At 40.6% G+C, this 19748-nt stretch overlaps 2 protein-coding genes across 2 annotated transcripts; one reads left to right on the top strand and one right to left on the bottom strand.

The window, feature by feature from the left end:
• Window positions 1-29: 29 nt before the first annotated feature.
• eif2s1b (eukaryotic translation initiation factor 2, subunit 1 alpha b) lies at window positions 30-8023 on the top strand. The gene is made up of 8 exons (XM_075459647.1): window positions 30-194; window positions 2353-2595; window positions 3690-3769; window positions 3971-4122; window positions 4207-4313; window positions 4401-4498; window positions 4706-4849; window positions 7352-8023. The coding sequence occupies exons 2-8, from the start codon at window positions 2355-2357 to the stop codon at window positions 7475-7477; spliced, it is 948 nt and encodes a 315-aa protein (XP_075315762.1). The 5' UTR covers window positions 30-194; window positions 2353-2354; the 3' UTR covers window positions 7478-8023.
• Window positions 8024-8365: 342 nt separating this feature from the next.
• On the bottom strand, window positions 8366-17878 carry rbm25b (RNA binding motif protein 25b). Its single transcript, XM_075459853.1, has 17 exons — window positions 17750-17878; window positions 17187-17281; window positions 16845-17050; window positions 16694-16751; window positions 16422-16582; window positions 16112-16294; window positions 15935-16018; window positions 12903-13174; window positions 12341-12452; window positions 11745-11834; window positions 11451-11524; window positions 11020-11170; window positions 10308-10797; window positions 9856-10151; window positions 9634-9732; window positions 9494-9541; window positions 8366-9174 (listed from the first exon to the last, which is right to left on the bottom strand). The coding sequence occupies exons 2-17, from the start codon at window positions 17263-17265 to the stop codon at window positions 9082-9084; spliced, it is 2496 nt and encodes an 831-aa protein (XP_075315968.1). The 5' UTR covers window positions 17266-17281; window positions 17750-17878; the 3' UTR covers window positions 8366-9081.
• Between the last annotated feature and the right edge of the window lie 1870 nt (window positions 17879-19748).

Here is a 19748-nt window from a genome sequence, read left to right on the forward strand (position 1 = left end):
AGCTCACTCTGCACATGCGCGTGTCGTGACTCTCTGACGATCTTTTCCGGGTCGAAAAATTAGCACACCCATGAATGTGAGCTAGCGGGCCCGAACTCTTCATCTAAAAGTAACAGAAAGAAGATACTTACTGACGTTTAAACACGTACAGGACAGAAGATTTTAGAGTATCGTTCTGTAAGCCCATGACACAGGTGAGTTTTCGCTGATAAAGAACATGTTCCGCGGGGAGCGCTGAACATACGGTGCTGGGAGCTAGCTGGCTAACAGCTAGCCTAGGCAACGGTGCATGTGCCGCATGTGAGATGGGAACCGGGTTATTAGCCAGGCTGCTAGCAGATATCAAAGTAACTGTTTTGCCTTTAAATGAACATCTCTTCCGTTTGTATTTAATGATATCATTATAACCACATTTAGTGGCCTGTAACATGTTGGAATCCCTTTTTAAAGGCATTGTTTTGTCAGTTTTACTCCTAACTTTGAACAAAATTGTGGTTTGTGGATTGTCTCCATTGCATCATCCCTTTCACAGACATAAATGTGAAATAAAGCCATCAACTACGCGTCACCCCTCTGCTCTCATTTTGGGAAGCATTTTCCAAGCTAAACTCGGTCATTTGACGGTCATTAGGTGGAAAGAAATGAGCAAAATCACATAAATGTGTCATCGAATTCCTTTTAGGCTTTTTATCTGCTATTTGATGGTATTTTGTATTGCGTTGTCCATGCTCTTCATATCATTGGTTGTAAATGGTGGTGATAAGGTATTCGGAACATCCCTTCGTAAGGGTACGTTGGAGTTAAGCGGTGCCACAAGAGAAAGCCTTTCTAAAATACTTTGAATATGAATTAACAACAGGCTAAAACGTTTGCTTTAAAGCAGAACACGACATTCACATCAGTATTATTTTGTGTTCAGAGACACTAACTGTAAACAGGTGCCATAAGACTTTATGCTTGAAATAATTTAGCCAGGCCTTGATCTAATCTGATTCTTAATAGATGGGTGTGAGGTAATTGACACTTGATGGCTATGTAAGTAGTATTATTATCAGAGAAAATAGAGGAGCCAATGGAGCTCCTTTCATTAGTGTTCAGATCATTTAAATAGCTCTTTTCGTGGATGCTACATAGATGCATCCCGGTCACTTCTCTCAGGAAATATCCTAAGCAAAAAAATAAAAAGACCGTTCGACCAGACCGATTGTGCCTCTGGAGCTGATGCATCACTCACTTTCTGTGACCTTTAGCTTAAATGTTGCTGTGATGAATTTAAACTTAAATGTAACCGTCTCACAGTTGATCATAATTAACTGTTTGTGTTTTTCAGTCTCTGACAGCTCTGTTAGGTTCAGATAAGCCTCTTTTACTCTGTGTCTTTTTGCTTCCAATCTGATAAACTGCCTTCTCCCAGCTCTTCTTTTCTTCCTCATGTCACTTTAAACCCAAAGGTGCCCACTGCAATGCCGTAGTGTGTGGCTTTGTAACTAAATCCATGGTTAATGTCAGCAGATGCTAGTTTGACTGCAGTTGCTTTTCATTCAAAGATAAGCCCTGAAAGATAAACACTTGAGGGAATGAACCAGAGCAGAAGAAGAGTATGCAAATGATGGAAACGTTATACAAAAGTCAGTGATTGCATTCAGGAGATTTAATGATTATTGTGATGAGCCTTCTGCGGGTCAGTAGTGCCCATCTATCTTGACCTTTAGAAAAGAACAAGGCTGTTTTCAATCTCAATTCACGGTGCCATGAAGGTGTCTTTGCAAGCGGGGAAAAAAAAACGTTGCATGGTTTTATCTGTGTAATGATTTAACACTTTGAAAACTTGAAATTCAGTTATTTTTACGGAGTGGCATTCTCATGTTTTAAATGTTATCTTTGGTGAAAAAGATTTTGATTCCATCTAAAGCTTTAGGTAGAAGAAAAGGAAAGCATGATCTAAAGATGTAAAAACTTTATGCTCTATGTGCAGGTGCACATAAACCAGTCAGGCCCTTTGGTTTTTATATACTAAGTGTCCTTAGTTTATTCCTCCCTCCTTCAGGCTTTTTGGAAGTTTTGTTGATCAAAGTAACACAAGAGAAAATATTTCTCGACTTTTTATCACCAAATGACTTTTACAGTTTGATTTCCCCCACTCTTTAACTCCTCGCTCGCCATGTGACAGTTGCTTTTTGCTAAAAGCTAATGTCATCCTCTGTGTCGTGTTGTTGAGGGTTTAGAAGGCAAAAGTAATGATCTGAATCTTCACCGTCTGTTCTCTATTTTTCACCCCAAAGAAAAACCATCCATCTGTGGATGTGCTCCTGTAAATGTTTTCTCCAACTCTTGCCATTTGTACCTCCACAGTGATGCCGGGGCTCAGCTGTCGATTTTACCAGCACCGGTTCCCAGAGGTGGAGGATGTTGTGATGGTGAACGTGAGGTCCATCGCTGAGATGGGCGCCTACGTCAGCCTTCTGGAGTACAACAACATTGAGGGCATGATCCTCCTGAGCGAGCTGTCCCGTCGACGTATCCGCTCCATCAACAAGCTCATCCGCATAGGCCGCAACGAGTGTGTGGTCGTCATCCGAGTCGACAAAGAGAAGGGTGAGTGCAGGCAGATTCTGCCGGGTTAGGGAGATGGAGGTCGGTGAAAAGTGAATGGAGAGTTGCACAAAGGACAGAAGATTTGCTCTTTTTATCAAAGTGGCTGTTTCGGTTGGTGACTTGTTTTTGATAAGTTCTGTCTATAACGTGGTGTTGGGTGACAATACAACTCAGTAATCCAGCTGCTGAGTTTATTATCATTTACATATTTAATGTCAAGAGCAGCAACAGTTGGAACGTTTGACAGGGAGTAATTCATTAAAAGAAATGGGAAATAATTCACTTGGATTTATTGATAAATCCAAGTTATTGTTAACAGCATATTTACTTTCTTTAATAAAAACACATCAGCTCAAGAAATAAATTGGTTCAAAGAATGTAACTTTTAACTAATTGGGTGGAAATGACCCCCTAACCTTCCTTTCTACCCGATTCTCTCTGACAGACTCGCCTAACTGTGAAGTCCTGCCTTAACTTCCCGCTTAACTCATTTCAGTACCGTGGTTGAAGATAGTCGTGTACTTGAACAGTTATCTATGTGGGACCTGCATATTAATGTGTTACGGACTTGCATGATCTCATGCGTGGGACATACAGGATCCCACCCACTGCAGCCCCCCAACTTCAAGCTACTGATATCACTCAGGGCTGTGGTGGTCATGACATTTAATTGCAATCAATGCCCGTACATCTAGATAGGTACCCTTATAAAGAATAACAGCTATTTGTTGAACATGAGAAAGGAATATAGATTTATATAATATGTCTGCCATGACAGACCCAACAAGTCATAAACTCAGTCAGTCAACTCAATCAAATGGTGGATAACAGTGTGCACAACATGAAGAAAACATGTAATATGTGGCGCTGATCTTAATTCACAAGGGTAGAGCTGTTTTCATGCAGATTAATGAAAATGATGACATAATGATGTGGTAATCTTGATTGCAGTTATGATTGATCATTGTGACAGGCCTTAGTATTAATGAGTCTTGTGAAAAGTGTTTTAATTTCATCTTTGTTCTCTTGGAAAACCGCACAAACGGCTCTTTGTAAAACACTGTCACTGCAATTTGTCACCATTTTCCCTCCAGGATACATCGATCTATCAAAAAGAAGAGTTTCACCAGAGGAGGCCATCAAGTGTGAAGATAAATTCACCAAATCTAAAACTGTAAGTCCAATGTGAATGTTATTCCTTTTGTAAGTATTATTTAAAACTCTAAACTATGGAAGGACCTGCTAATATGAAGCTATTCATGCAAAGCAGAAGTAAAATTCAGCTGATTAACTCGTGGTCATGAAATAGTACTTTGTTAGTTTTGAAGCAGAGATTTAGTTATTTTGGCCTCAGTGCTGTGCGTTGTGTTCTCAGGTGTACAGCATCCTGCGGCACGTGGCAGAGGTGCTGGAATACAGCAAGGACGAGCAGCTCGAGAGCTTGTACCAGCGCACCGCCTGGGTCTTTGATGAGAAATACAAGCGGCCAGGTTACGGAGCTTATGACGTCTTCAAACAGGCTGTGTCGTAAGTCTCACAAAGTATGACACACAATGCCGTGATATCTAGACGTTAGAATCAGTCATTTGATGAGCAGTTTCCCATTCAAAGAGATCCCTCCATTCTGGATGGCCTGGATTTAACAGAAGAGGAGAGGAATGTGCTGATCGATAATATCAACAGGCGACTCACTCCACAGGCTGTCAAAATACGAGCAGGTTTGTTATTACTACATATTCTCAAGTGGACAACAAAAGGTAAAGATGTGGCATTGATGTCTTTGTTTTCCTCTTTTCTTTCCAAAGACATTGAAGTGGCGTGTTATGGGTATGAGGGCATCGATGCGGTGAAAGAAGCTCTGAGGGCCGGACTCGGCTGCTCCACAGAGGCCATGCCCATTAAGGTAATCTTGCCTCCTCACCTACTCTCAGTTGATGCGCAGGTGCTTGTGCAAATCGATTCAACTCTTCATTCATGAAACAGTGGTTTTACTTGTAGCAGCACTTGCACAGCTGAGACTAAATTGGCTTACAAACTGCTGGCTTTAGTTGGATTTTTCCTCCTCTAACAACTGCTGCTATAAACTGACTCCGCTTCTTGTTCTTGGCAGATCAACCTGATCGCTCCCCCTCGCTACGTGATGACAACCACCACCCTGGAGCGCACAGAGGGCCTGTCTGTCCTTAACCAGGCCATGGCTGCTATCAAGGAGAAGATCGAGGAGAAGAGGGGCGTCTTTAACATCCAGATGGAGGTTCGTCATTTCTGTTTCAAAGAATGTTCACGAAAGCCACTCGTTTTCGTCGCTTACTTGTGTGGCTGAACAATTTTGAAACCAAGAGGGTCTATTTTCAGTTCATATGATAAATATATGAATACAGTTTTCAGTAGACAGGTTTAGTACGTTTATTTTAAAATAATTAATTCCTCATTCAGTATTTAGAATACATCAAGAATAACCTTTTAGTAAAACAATTGGAAGACAAAAAAATATTTAAAGGGGACATATTATGAAAAAATCCTTTTTCCTGTTCATGGGAGCATTATTTATCAGAGTGTCTGAAGCACGTGTAAAATGACCCAAAAACACAACCATGTTTTTTTTTTTTGCTTTTTTGATTGAAATTTCTTCAATCCAATTTATTGATTTCAAAAGTACTCCTTAAGTTGGCTCCGCCTCCTCTGAGCCGCTCCCGTCCACCCTGCTAGACCAATGAAGCCAGTTTCTGGAGGAAATGTTCTGCTGTACTGAGGAGCGGGCATCTTCCATCCACCAGCAGCCTCAGAGGCTAAAGGAGCCCAGTGGATAAACTGTATTTGAGGGTAATGTTCCAGCAGAGTTAGCTGAAGACTGCATGTGCAGAAATTTCTTTATTTTATTTAATGAGTGGGACCGTTTTAACAACTTGGTCCAGTTCAAAGCTGGGCGGAAGAAACTGAGCCACAAAGAAGGATCAGTTCCAGCTCAGTGCCTTAACTTCAGCCGAGGGAACTTTAAGTATTTGAGAAATAATTTGTCATGGTTTATTCATTTCTTTAGTCCGTTTAGCAGTTGTGAACTGTTAGGTAATGAAGATGGCATGTACCACCTTCTGAGAAGTTTTTGCTGTTACTTTTTGAAAGATCAACATTATTTCTATGACATTACTTTGTTAATTGAAGCTTTCCAGTTGAACGGTTCATTCAAACAACCTGCAGCTGTGTGGACACGGTGTGTTTTCAACACATCAGTCCTCTCCTCACTCTCATTGCTACATTGTTCCGCTCTCTGTGTTAACATTACATTCACAACATGTTTCTTGTTGTCATTGTTTGACATAAATATATATAAAAAAAAACAGTTTTAAAGCAGTTTCTAATGGTTCACATGCACATCTCCAGCTTGCTTTGCTACATCTGATCATTTATCGCACATCATTTAATAGCTTCGGCTGCTAACATACAGCCACACTGCTAAACTATTTCCCTCTCAGATCAATAGAGTAACTATCTATATCTGTATATAGAGCTGGAGTGGTTTTGGTATGACTGAGGGAATAGCCTCATTATGTTTGCGTTTACTGCAATGAATTACACAATGGATGCCCAGGTTCTGATGTCAGGTAACGTACATAAACACACCGTAACTCGCCCCCGTAACGGTGTGTGTCCTTAGCCAGCGTAAAAACAAGCGGAAACTAAAAATTCACTAACATCCTGTTGCAATCTGTTTATAAACTGCTTTTGAAAGTACATTTTTAAACGATGTCTGGTGTTTTAACGTAAACAGCTGGAGTTTATAGAGCCCATTCGAAATGTGTAAAGTTTATGTTTTCAGCGCCATTCATAAACACTGAATGTTGTTTAGAACTGCATTTATGAACTAGATTAGGGACATTAAGACATCAGTTTGCAGGGAAAATGCAGTAAATTGTGTGATCTGTGAAGGTGTGATAAACTGTCAATCTGCACTGTAGTCCTCTAGAGAAATTCAAAATACACCACAGGGTCTAACACGTGTTGGAAGAGACATTTAAAGTGGTGTAATTTGAATTACATCGTCATCGAAAAATGAATATAGATAAATAAATGATTTTCTGTTCAAGACTTTATTTCCCTCGTGTTGCTCGTCTCAATTTCAAGCACCTCATATGGGTGTGTTGTTATGGCTGGTGGCACCCCAGAGTTCAGCGGTAGCTGATCTGACCAAGTAAATGCTGACAGAAAAGCACAAAATTCAGTCTGTATTTTCTATCGTAATATAAAAAGTAAGTACATAAAGTACAGATACACCCCACCACCACAGGTTTGGTGTGATGCACTCGTATAAATACCTATGCTTTATCGGATTCTTCCTGTAAACTAGTCATGAAAAATGAGAACTATCAGAGTTGCGTTTGTATCATTCAGAAAATGGATAATTGACACGTCGCACAATGTTTGGTTTTCAAAATGTGTATAAAGTTACAGTTGGGTTAAGGTGTACTGTAGTAAATGTCATCATTCAACTTATTTAAAGTCTTTAGAGGCTACAAATGTCTTCCCTGCTTGTTCAAAAATGTATTTGTTTACACAACCAGCTTGACCTGCTCATATTTGGTGTATTATCTGAAGATGTTTTTGGTGTTGTCCTGACATTCAAACGTTTATATTGGAGCTTTTTTTCCTTCAATCTTTATTTATTTTAATCATCTTCGCTGGTTTAATGTGTTCCGAGGTTTGATTATTTAACTTGTGCACATGAATGAGTAATAAAACTCTAAATTGTGCCCCACAGCCCAAGGTGGTGACGGACACGGATGAGACGGAGCTCGCCCGGCAGCTGGAGAGGTTAGAACGAGAGAACGCGGAGGTGGACGGAGACGACGATGCTGAGGAGATGGAGGCCAAAGCAGAGGACTAGTTGGTCCTCAGAAGAAGGCTGGTGGAGTACAACGGAAAAAGAAACATTGAAGGAGAAAATGTGGACAGACCTGGCCAAAGTCACTCAGTCCAACTTTCACATTGCAAACATTTACTGGCGTTTTACTAGTCGATTGGTTAAAGTCCCGGTTTGTTCATTAGCAAATTTTGTCTAGGAAGACGACACAAAACTGTCTTGTTAACCAGACACGGACATAAGGATGGTTAAATTTCAAGTCAAACATCAGTATAGTTTCTATTTTAAAGTACACTGATTTGAATAACTAACACCAAAAGCTGTTTACAAGCAGTGGCCTTCATTTACCTCTTGCTTAAGAGCCCGGTGTCTTCGGTATCCATGGCGATTCATCTCCGACTGGTCTCTGGATGCGACTAAGGGGGAAATGCATAGGCTTGTCTGTCTCTACAGCCGTCAGTGGTGACATTATGTGCCGATTCTCTTCCAGTTACAGGGTGTTTTACCTGCAAGACCTGCTCCTGTTTAGCTCACATGGCATCAATAAAGTTCTGGAAGTTTTGAACTCAACGTGTGTTTGTCAGCTGAATGTAACTTGAGAAGATTTCCTTTTTTATTTTTCAGATGCAAAAACCGTTGGCGTCGTTTCCATCACAGACATGGAAATAACTGTCAAATCGGCCATGATTTTAGCTTTAAAGGTTGATGTTCCAGCTTGTTTAAGAACAAGATACAAAAGCCGGGAGATTAGTAGCATCTGGACTGTGGATTTTGTTCCATCAACTTGGTTTAAAACGTTTTGTAAAGGGAATCTTTGGTCTACAGCAAATAATTGTTCACGCAGACATCGGGATGCAACTGACTTTAATGGCAGTGTGTTGGTAGGAGGGAAAAAAAGATCAAAACCAATCGTTATTAAAAAAAAATCAAGTTTAATCAAATGTCGTCCAATACAAAAACAAAACAAATGAAGAGTGCCTTTACAACTTCAAATAATTTTTCCTGTTCTTAGCTCCTGGCCTATAGTGGTTGAGATGTGTGCTTTACAGTTTCAGGGATGTCACCACCCCAATAGTTGGTGGGTCTTGTCAATAGACTCATTTTAGGTAACAAATAGATGTTTTTGTGTTGCAGAGATCTGTGGAGAAGAACACGCCAAACTGTCAGGAATGTGAAGAGGAAAAAAAATCTTTTGCTAAAAGGAAAGAAAACTCTTTACAAGTACCCCTGTAAAAAGAGAAGGAAAAAAACTCGGAACGCATCATGTAAAATCCACTTATGAAACCCACCTTCAACTGTAAGCCAGCGTCCTTAACTAAAATACTTCAATATTAACCCTGCAGACGTCCCACAAACTCAATTGGCATGTATACAAATAAAATTATAGGACCGATAGACTTCTGTTGCAACTCAACAATGGTCCTGGATGTCTGACAGCAGCTTCATTTCAAAATTGTTTCATCAAAGCCAGATGACAGTTTACACAGAAGCAACATGGACACAGTCGGCACCTGCAAACGGAGGGCAGGCAGGTGGAGCCTGAGTTTGTTGGGGGTTGACAAAATTTCGCTACACTGTTATACATGGGGGGGAGGGGGGTTGAGGTCATCTTCATTCAGTGGTTCTGCTCATTTAACCAGTCCAATCTTCTTGGCTTCTGTTTCATAAATGAGCAACCTCCACATCTTCACTATGAAGACCTCGGCTTCTTCATCAAGGACCTGAGCAGGAGCAAAAGGACGCTTTAATGAGGAGCGTTTAAAGAACAGTAAAATGACAGACTACAGAAGAATCATTATGCTAAAGTAATCTTTACAAGGCGGAAATAATGACGCGAAAAGAACTTGGAGGCGTCTGTGGGTGAACGGTAACATTCAAAAGATCTATAAGCCAGTTTACTTTTAAAGGCAGCTCTTTCCCTTTGCTTTTGAAATGCCAGGCAGAAGTTAAATGAGCCTATTATAATTTGTCGCTGTGCTGTCATTATCTTAACATCAACGTGCCCATAAAAAATACCAGCGCATCTGTGATATTACTCACCATGGCAACATCATCCAGGATACTCTGCGGCATACTGTGAGCCATCACCTGAGAACAGAGACAAAAACATCAGACGTGTTGCAGTTTAATCCTTCCCCTTCTCTGCCAGATGAATGGTTGCTGCATGATCAGACGAGTACCTTCGAGCACACAAAGTCCACTAATGTTGCCTCTTCCTCGCCGATGTACTCGATGATCTTTTTATTGATCCAAGGCCTAACACGTCGTTCCATTAGCGTCTACAAAACAGGAGATAGCAGCACAGCAATTGTTTAAGAGTATTCCACCACTCAATTGAGAAAGATTAGATGGAGAGGTCGTTTTAGGGCAGAAGTATAATAACGGATTTCTCCTCTCCTCACCGTGTCGACCATAGACCAGTCCAGTGGGTAGGAGAACAGCTCGGGCTTTGCTGTGGGAATCTTTTCTATCAGGCTCTTTATGTGTTTCCGTTTCTCCTCGGCATCGGCTCCCTTTATGTTAGAGAGCCCGGCACCATCCACCCCAAGGCTCTTGTCATCGTCGTAATCCAGGGGCACGAGCTTCCTTTTGCGCGGCTGTTCGTCGGCCTCTTCGTCGTCAAACTTGTCGAAGACGCTGTCCACTGGAAGTTTCTTCCTCTTGCCTGCGTTGGGTTGACTGGGGCTCCCTGTGGCACCTGATGAGGTCACAGTCAAATGACAACAGTTTAATCTTTCCTTGTTGCAACAACATGACGGGCTGTGACTAAAATATATAAACGGTTCTTTAATGTTTGGCAGCTTCTGTCAGTAAGTATCCATCACTGATGACTTTTCCAACCAACCAGACTCACCCAGTTTGAGGCTGAGGCCGATCTTTGGCCGGTTTTCCTCCTGAGGCAACGCATCGGGGGGCGAGTTCTCGTGAGGGATGATGATGCCGCAGGGCGACTCCTCTCCAGGCGTGTTGGGAGACACGTTACCACTAGCCGATGACACCGAGGGTGCTGCTGTGATGGGCCGCATCGTAGGCTTCAAACATGGTTTTACGTCAGGGTTATCTTCATCGTTCTCATAGTCGTCCTCTTCACCCTCCTCCACCTCGTCGTCAGAGACATTGGGCCGTGGTCTCGGTTCTGCTCTGTCTCGTTCTCGGTCTCGTTCTCGGTCTCGTTCTCGTTCTCTGTCTCGTTCTCTGTCTCGTTCTCGGTCTCTGTCCGGCTCCGGCTCTTGTCTGCGCTCTCGGTGTTCTCTTGAACCCCTGTGGCGTTCACGTGGCTCCTCGGGTTCTGGCTCTGGGATGATGGGAGGTTGCCTCAGACGCTCCTCCTCTTCCTCTTCCATCTTAACCAATAACAATCAAATCAGCAGAAAATGTCACCCAATCACTGCATTTTACAGATAAGAAGGTCAACAGACAATGAAAGCTGTACATTCCTGATGTGCCGAGATGCAGAGGGACTCAGATAATAAAGTGACCTTCACAAAAACAACAGGCAGCAAGCCCACTCACTGCAGACAAATACGGGCAAACACACACGTTATCAATGCAACAGAAAAGCATACCCTGCGTAGCTCTGCGTCTGGGTCTGGATGTCCCTCGTCTAACAGCCTCTGTCTGATCTCCTCCAGCTCCTCCTTCTCCCTCTTCCTGTCACGCTCATCCGCCTCCATCTCCTTCTCTCGGTCTCTGAGACGCTTCTGCAGCGCACTGCCCCTAGGGGTCACAGCAAGAACGACAGCCTTTAGAACAATGGGTTTAGCTGCAGTGTTACATGAACCACTGAGTTAGATTTAGGTCACAGAACCTGCGCAATATTTTCTAATTTATACCTAAATGTTCAGTCTGTTTGCTCAAATTAGAATATTACACATCTGAAGATTTGTTACTAGCGGATGCAAATCCTTCTTAAACAGAAAAATGAATGCATTTGTTTTTTAATAATGTGCCTGTTTTCATGAAGAGAGAACTGCAGCTTTTTCTTTTTGTTGCTCACCTGTAATACTTGGGGTCATCTCTGTCATCGTCGTAGTCTTCAAGGAACTCTTTTAACCGTTTGCCTTCTTTCGCCTAATGAACCGTGAAGACAGAGCCAAGCTGAATTTCTTTAGAACAATGAATCTATAAAAAACATCTTATTTACTGTCCTTTTAGACTAGATGGAAGGTGCTACCATACTCTGTACTCTGTACTCTACCATACAATGTATCCCCCCGGGACAGATCAGTTGACATGAGAACTTAAAGCAGATCAAGGAAATACTCGTTCCATTCTCTATACGTTCTCTCACCATATCTCGTCGGCGCTCATCATCTCTTTCTGCCTCCTTCGCATAATCCCGCGCCTTTTTTCTCTCTCTTAGCTCCCAGTTTTTTAGACGCTGTAATAAAAACAATCTGAGGTAAGTACCTCAGGCTGAAAAATTTTCTTTTTAAAAAGACACGAAGTGATCATCATCCGTTGATTCTCAGCTCATCTGAAACACGTCCAGAAGAGAAACGAGCATTTCGTGTATTTGACCATTACCCGCCTCTTTTTGGGTGCTCGACATTTTGCTCTAAACAATTAAAAATTAATGTAGGATGAAGAAGTTGTGACACATCTTGCATAATTTAATACAAAGCATTTAATCCATTCAGACCTATATGTAAACATTAAAAAAAGCCTATTTAAAAAGGCCCATTTAAAAGGTTTTAGACTAAAATCTTTCATTTCTCAATATCTGAAGAGACAAACACTGAAATAAAAACCAGAGGGAGGTTAAACCCTCGACATCTATTATAAGTTATTAGCTTTTCCCTTTTCATGATTCAGTTTTTGGAAACTATGATGCAAAGTGAACACACTGAGCTGTGTTTACTGCAGTTTTTAATCTGTTGTTTCTACCTCCTGATAGGCTGCTTCCTTGTCTCTGAGTTTTCTCTCCAGCTTCCGGCGTTCATAGGATTCTTCTTCATCCTCTTGATCCCGCTTCTTTTCTCTGTCTCGACTCAACTCCCTACAAAACAAATTAAAAATTAAAAATTCATGGATATATTAGGTTTTAATCTCTTTTCGGATAAAGAAAACGCACAACAAGTTGAAGGGTAGTCTTAGAAAATAAAGTGAAAAATATGTGAAAACACGGGTTTGGGCATGTAGACACTTAACGTAGGAGGGAAAAACCATCTAATTAATACAGTACATGTCATGAAACACTTAAACGATGCAGAGTTATTTATAACAGCATTGTTAGATTGTATCGATTAGCAATGAGAGAAAGAAAGACTCAGCTCCACTTCAGCTGAGCTCTGATCTAGACCAGAGCAAAGCAACAGCTAATGCTAAGGGCTGATTACCACAGCCGATATCCAACCATACTTTTTGTAGAAAATAATACATTGAATCATATGATTTGAGAGTTTGAGGCAGGCTACAGGTTTTTTTGGTTTTTTTTTTTTAAATTCACCTTGATCGGCTGCGGTCAGCAGTCCGGTCAGCGCTCCGGTCTCTCTCCCAATCTCGCTCTCGTTCTCGTTCTCTGGTCCTACGATCGCGGTCTTTGTCTCTGTCTCGCTCCCGTTCTCGCTCCCTTTCCCTCTCCCTTTCCCTCTCTCGTTCCTTCTCCCGCTCACGGTCCCGCCGCTCTCTTTCCCGTTCTCGCTCTTTTTCACGATCCTTCCTTTCACGCTCCAACTCCAACCGCTCCTTCTCCCGCTTATCCTTCTCCTCCTCTAGTTTCTGCAGAGCAAAACACAAGACGGGTTCAGCTGATGCCACGTAAGATCCAGTGAGCGTTTGCAGAAAGCTTGCCAACGTGCACAGATCAAGTGGTTTCCAGATTTTGAGAGGTCTCACAGAGGAACATGCCCTATTCTAATTAGTGCAAAGCTCCAATCCTAACTGGGAGAACTCGGCACAATCAAAAGGCTCTCCCTCACGGAGAGCTTCATCTTTCACTTAAAGCAACATGGGGCACTTTGCTGCTTCAAACTTGCAGAAAAAAAATTACAGTTTAGCAAGAATGTGACTGGAAACCACTTAAACGGCTGTAACGATCTGTGGAGCATTCATAACGCGGCAAAGACATTGCTTTTTCTCTCCTTAAGGCGGCTTCTTTCAAAATAAGGAAAATAAAAACAGAAAACAGGCATCAGTCTTTTGTTGAACTAGTTATTTGTGACTTACAGGTGTTGAACTATGGACTCAGCCCTTCGCTGCCCCTACAAGCCTTTTAAGTTAGGCCTGGGAGGAAAGCAGGTCACACGGTATACAAGGGAAAAATGTTATGGGATTCTGTCTTGCTTTAGCATCATCATAATCATCAACAACAGCCTTTAATGGACAACATGGCATTCGGTCCAGTTCTGAATAAATAAAAAAATGAACATTATGAACATCAGTTACATTTCTGCACAGATAAATGAAAGAAACAGTCTTACCCCTGCAGAGGTCTTCAGCTGCTCTTCATGACTCATTACTCAGACACACACACACACACACACACAATAACTCTGCCTTTATAGGCATTACACACAAGGCTTCAGGTGTATTTTTTGCAACAATTATATGAGAATATGACAGAATACGATACAAGATGAAATACCGTGTCTATATCCTATATTTGTCTTGTTATACAAGTAATCTCAATTTTACATGAATGTTATCTAAAGTTACCAGTCAAATAAAACCAACTTCAGACTTCAGCTGGTCCGCAGCAAGAAACTAATAAGAAGCCTTGGGTGTAATGCAGCTCAAGAAAATAAAACTTGTGATAATTGTGAAAACAGGGGATGTCAACAATGATCTTGAATCTTATTGAGTTTTGGTCAAGTATTACTAAGTATTACTTTAGGATTTGACCCAAGTTCAAACCAGTATCTTGACTTCAGGTCAAGTTTTTTGGGGATTTTGTTTTAACTCTTCATCCGGCTGCAGCTGGCTGACTTTTCTTTGCCACAGAAAGCGCATAAAAGAATAGACCAAGACCTCATCCACTGGTTTGTGTAATCTTTTTAAAACACCGGTGCATTCAGAATTATAGTTAGTTGTGATATTAACTGGGATGCCAGCTGTCTCCTCTTCTATGGCCAAAAACAAACTAACGAGATGCATTGTGATATTATGCTACAGATATGCTACTATAACTAAATATAAGCAGCACTAAAACTGGGAAGCATTTGTGAACTAAACACCCAGCACCTAAGTGGCAATACACTTTAGGAAACTGATGCCTTTAACTGGTCATCTTTTATACGCAGTCTATGATTTTTACTTACCTCTGTAGTGACTATCAGGGCACACTAAACAAATACTTGATCACCTGCGGGGAGAAAAGTTCTCACAATAAGTCTAATCTTAATTTAACAGTCTGCTAAACACATTCAGGTCTATTTTTAATCTATTTGATTTCTTTTATTGTTATCCAGCTTGACCATTTTCAGATTTTAAATTCTTTAAAAGCCAGAGCAATAGTTGTGTTGTTTTTTTTATCTATGCCATGGTTCAGTTAAAAGCTTGGCTAATGCTTTTTCTTTAACAAAGAAGAAAACTATAACTAAGTGCTTGAGTTTCATCTTTTACCATTTAATTAAGTAGATGAACTCTGATTTTTTTATTGCAAAAAAAGGAAAAACTAAGGCAGAGGCAATAAAATACTGGAAGAGATTAAGGGGATCCCACAACACACACAGAGAGCACGTACCTTCCTTGTCAATCTTCAGATCATCATACTGCTGTGGAGAGGGCGCCCCCACTCCACAATAGCATAGTAAAGGTTACAGCAAGAGTCACTGCAGTGATTACCGAGTCCTTGTTCTTCAACATTAAGACAAACCAATATTCACGGAGGACTCGCACAGGTTCACTGACTCTGCAGATTTCCAGGGAACTGCCAATGGTGGTATAAATTCAGGGCCGTGAAGCAGTGAAGTGACAGTGTTGTCAAATAAAGGACATTGTAAACCCTGGTCAGTAAAAAAGCAGTGTAGTTGCCCCAATGCAAGTCCTCAAGATGGGGACGCCCAGTATATGTATATAGTAAAAGAAGGCTGATACTTACATCCTATCCTGGCAACTTTTTCCAAAGCTCTGAGATTCATCTTGCTTTAGTCACCATATGATCACTATCATAATGGTGGGGTTTAATGAATAGATTAGCTTTAAAGTAACGTTACATCGTCTCCATGCATTTCTGTGTGATGAATGAAGAAATGGATCTCAAATAGTCACACCTAAATAGTTTCATTCAAATCAGGCCTGAGAAAGATGACAATAATACTAGCCATCTGCTGTGGTGTTTGAACGTGAAATATTTGATTTAATATGGGGAGCTTTCATATGTTTGGTTGTGTCAGTTTTAGAGACAGCCAATCTGTGGCGCAGTATGCATTTTACTGAAATTAATTGTTACATACTTCCAACTAAATGTGCAAGCTCTAGGTAAGCAACTGCTGTCCAAAACCTGTAATGTCAACTACAAGATTAAAGAAGCCACTTTACCTTGTGAGTGTCACGGAATTTACTAATCTCTCTGGAAATCAGGTCTCTCTTGTCCTCCTCCATGTCGATAGTGTTAATGTCATCCTATTAAAAGAGAAAGAAAACAGAAAAATCAATTCCTGGGGTGAAATAACAGCACAAGATTAAACAAGCGCCACAATAAAAGTTTGGCTATACCTCTTCTTTCTTTTCTTTTTTTCTCTTTCGTCGCTGGGACTCCTCATCCTGAGAAGGCGCGTTGAGTTCGGCGGCATATTCCCGCATCAATCCATCAATGGCACCTTTGACAACCTCGTCCTTCTTCTTTGTCTCCTCATCAAGAACCTCGTCCTCATCATCTCCATCTCCCTCTTTCTTAATCTGTGGATACAGAAAATAAATTGTGTAACTAAGGTTATGCAATAGTTCATTTGCGTGAATTAACTAATCCGATTTGTGCAGCAATATAGAGGACATATTAGAGTAATTCCCTAACACAAGTTCATACCCCGTTTGCAGTTTTCTTCTTGGCCTTCCACTCATCCAGCTGAGATTTTGTTTTTGCATCCACTTTCACCAGCAGGTTTTTGTCTCCTATTTGCAGGTCATGAAGCAGACGCAGGGCTCGCAATGTGGACTCTGGCTCCTTGTACTCACAGAAACCAAAAGCTGCAACAAATGCAGGTTCCAATATGATCACTTGTGATCGGACAGAGTAAAATATATTAAATTTACATACATTTTTATTTACTTTACATAAATAAAGAGCTTATGAATTACCTTGAAGCTTGCCAGAGGCTCCTTGGACTCTCTTCCAGCTCAAAACAATTCCACATTTCTGCAAAATTAACACAAAGGGAAAACAATTCATGACATCGGTCACCTTCCAGAGAAAATTTTTCAAGAGTAATTGTATTTTTCAATCACTTACCGCCAACAGCTGTCTGATGAGCATGTCTGAAGCTTTTTCTGATATATTTCCCACAAACACTGTAGTGGTGGGCCCACTGTCCTCATCTTTAGCTCGCATAGAAATATCCCTCTTTGGGACAGGAGGCTTACTGAGCATTGGAAGAGACTGAACCATAACTGTAGGGGTGGAGGTCATGATGCCCATGTGAACTGGGATCATGGGAGCTGTAAATAGATAATGACATTAATCAGGACATATATGGAAAAAAAATTAAACTCTAAGACCGAGTTCTGAACTTTTTCCAACCAGCTCCTTGTGTGCCTCGTTAAAATCGTTTACGTAGGTTAGTTGGGCGCTTACCTGAGGGGAAGCCAGCATACTGAGGAGGTATCCCAGGAGGGGGCAACAGCGGCCGGTTTAAATGCGGAGGGAAGGACATTCTGAGTGAATGTGACCTGATGAGGACACAATAAAACCCATTTCAACAAAACTCACCTAACAGTGACAGAAAAAGAAATACGGTTTCAAAGGTTTTACGGTTAAAACGTATGCCAGCATGAGCTTCGTTAGGTGAGAACACACTGAAGAAAACGTGTGTCGTTAGCATTGAGCATTCAAATAGATAATAACTTTAACTGCACAATTGTAACATAATTTGAAATTAGCTTCACTAATTTAACGTCTTTAAGGCAAACGTTTCACTCGTTAATACCTGTCTACTACCACTGTCAGAGATAAAATTGCATCCACAATCTAGTATCTTAGTTAGCTTAAGCTAGTTTGAAGCACGCTACCATACCCGGCACAGCTAAATTAGGCTAAGCTAACGTACTATGCAATTGTTGTTACCGAACATAAAACGCTGAGTTTTGAGAGTCAAATAGGAGTATAGAATAAATGCCAAACTGTAATTTAATACATACCCTGAATCAGGTGGCGTATAAAGGGATAAAATCCACTATAAAACGGCGAGTAGTGATGAAAATCTCACTAACGTTCCGAATGTTGGATTAGCACCCTAGCTAGTCGCGGGCCTTCAAAAACAATGACGCAAGCGCTTTACGTACCAGAGTAAGAGTGCGCTTGTTTTGTACATGGGGTCGTGGCCACTAGACGGAGATGTGTAATGTTTACAGTTTGGATTTACAGTTTACGGTTAGATTGGATTACTTTAAAATATTCCCCCCCTACAGAATTCAATTGCTTCAGATTAAGACAAATACGTTTTTAATTCAAACTCAAGCTCTGAAAGTATTCCACCGGTGATTTGCCAGTAACCTTTCTTTGTAGATTTTGGGACAACAACAACAATGGTTGCAGGGGAACATCAATCATAAAACAAATCACATCTTTAAAATGTTGAGATCAATGTTTAGGTAGCTTTTATATTATTATTATTATTTTAACAAGGAAATAACTAACTGAGATCAAAGATCTCTTTTGCAAGAGTGTCCTGACCAAGAAAGCACCAGCAGACTGAATTAATTTTCTTTTACATTCCTGGATCTGCATCCTGTATATTCCAATGCATTAGGTTATTAAATTTACCAAAAAAATCTTCCACAGTTGGGTAAAACTTATAGCTTATAGCTGCCATTTTCTCTGTCTGACCAAATTAACCTTTTCTCTTGACTTTAGGAGCCGTGAAAGGCAAGCGGGAAAAAAGCGAGGTTCATTTTTCTGTTTGTTTTTGTAATAATATTTTCTACCACAAGAGGGAGTCTAACTCAATTTTTAATCACAGTCATTATTTTGGTAGAGTAATCATCATCAATCAGATAAATTGTTGTTTAATTAAATGATTAGTTTTATCATGTGACTAAAGAAGCATGACATGGAAACACATCTAAACCATGATGAATGTTTACACACAAAGAAACAATAGGAAGAAAGAGGATTACAATTACAATTATGTACAGAGTTAATTCATTAAATTATACTTATTTACCAAAGACTAAAGAAATTAAAGTTTACAATCAATTTATCAAAATACCAGAGGACAAGACAGAATACCCCTCACTGGTACAATCCGGGCCCCCTCCCTATATAAATGAAGTTGGAATTTTCCACTTCCGGGTTGTCAGAATACGTGTGTGTGGATGAACGAAAACACGAGTTTATGCAACAAACATTGAGGTAACTGCATTTGGACATAAATGACTTTGAATCTTCAGTCTCCTCTAAGTGACCGTAAATGTTAATTATATTATTAGCTGAACAAGCCCCCTTGCTTTTCTAAATCGTTTGCTGTAGATGCTAAGAGTTAGCATCCAGCTCAGTCCAAGATGTTTCGCTTCTGTCCAGATTTCTTCAGATTCTTAAAAGTCTAGATGAGGTTGCGCGTGTTACAGAGCCACCTCACCACCTTTTGTGAGACGGGTGACAACTAGTTGTGACTCAAACGCACTGGAACTCCCCATCAGCCAGTTGGAACTTTGGAAGGTTATAGGATGAGAGATCACTGATGAAATGATCTGCTCAAGCACTTGAGATTACCATGATGTGGATGACACAGTCCAGATCTATACATTCAAAGTCATTGTCAAAGCACAGTGACCCAAGTAACACCAAAACATCCCAATAATAGTAACAGTAGTAGTTATGTAGTATTCTAAATAGTCCAATATTATATTACCACATCACAATACTATGTGGCTGCCACTAAGTGTTCAAATTCAATTCAATTCAAATTCAATTCAAAAATACTTTATTTATCCCAGAGGGAAATTAAATGTTGATGTAACTCAAATAAATCAAGGAGTTATTATAGATGCTGATGGCTGTGGGCAGGAAAGATTTCCTGTAGCGGTCCGTTTTGCATCCAAACTGAAGAATCATTTGACTGAAGAGACTCTGTTTTCTGATAACAGTCTCATGGAGAGGATGTTCAGGGTTGTCCATAATTCTCTTGATTCTTTGCAA

This window comes from Odontesthes bonariensis, chromosome 24, assembly GCF_027942865.1.
Source record: "Odontesthes bonariensis isolate fOdoBon6 chromosome 24, fOdoBon6.hap1, whole genome shotgun sequence".
Taxonomy (NCBI): domain Eukaryota; kingdom Metazoa; phylum Chordata; class Actinopteri; order Atheriniformes; family Atherinopsidae; genus Odontesthes; species Odontesthes bonariensis.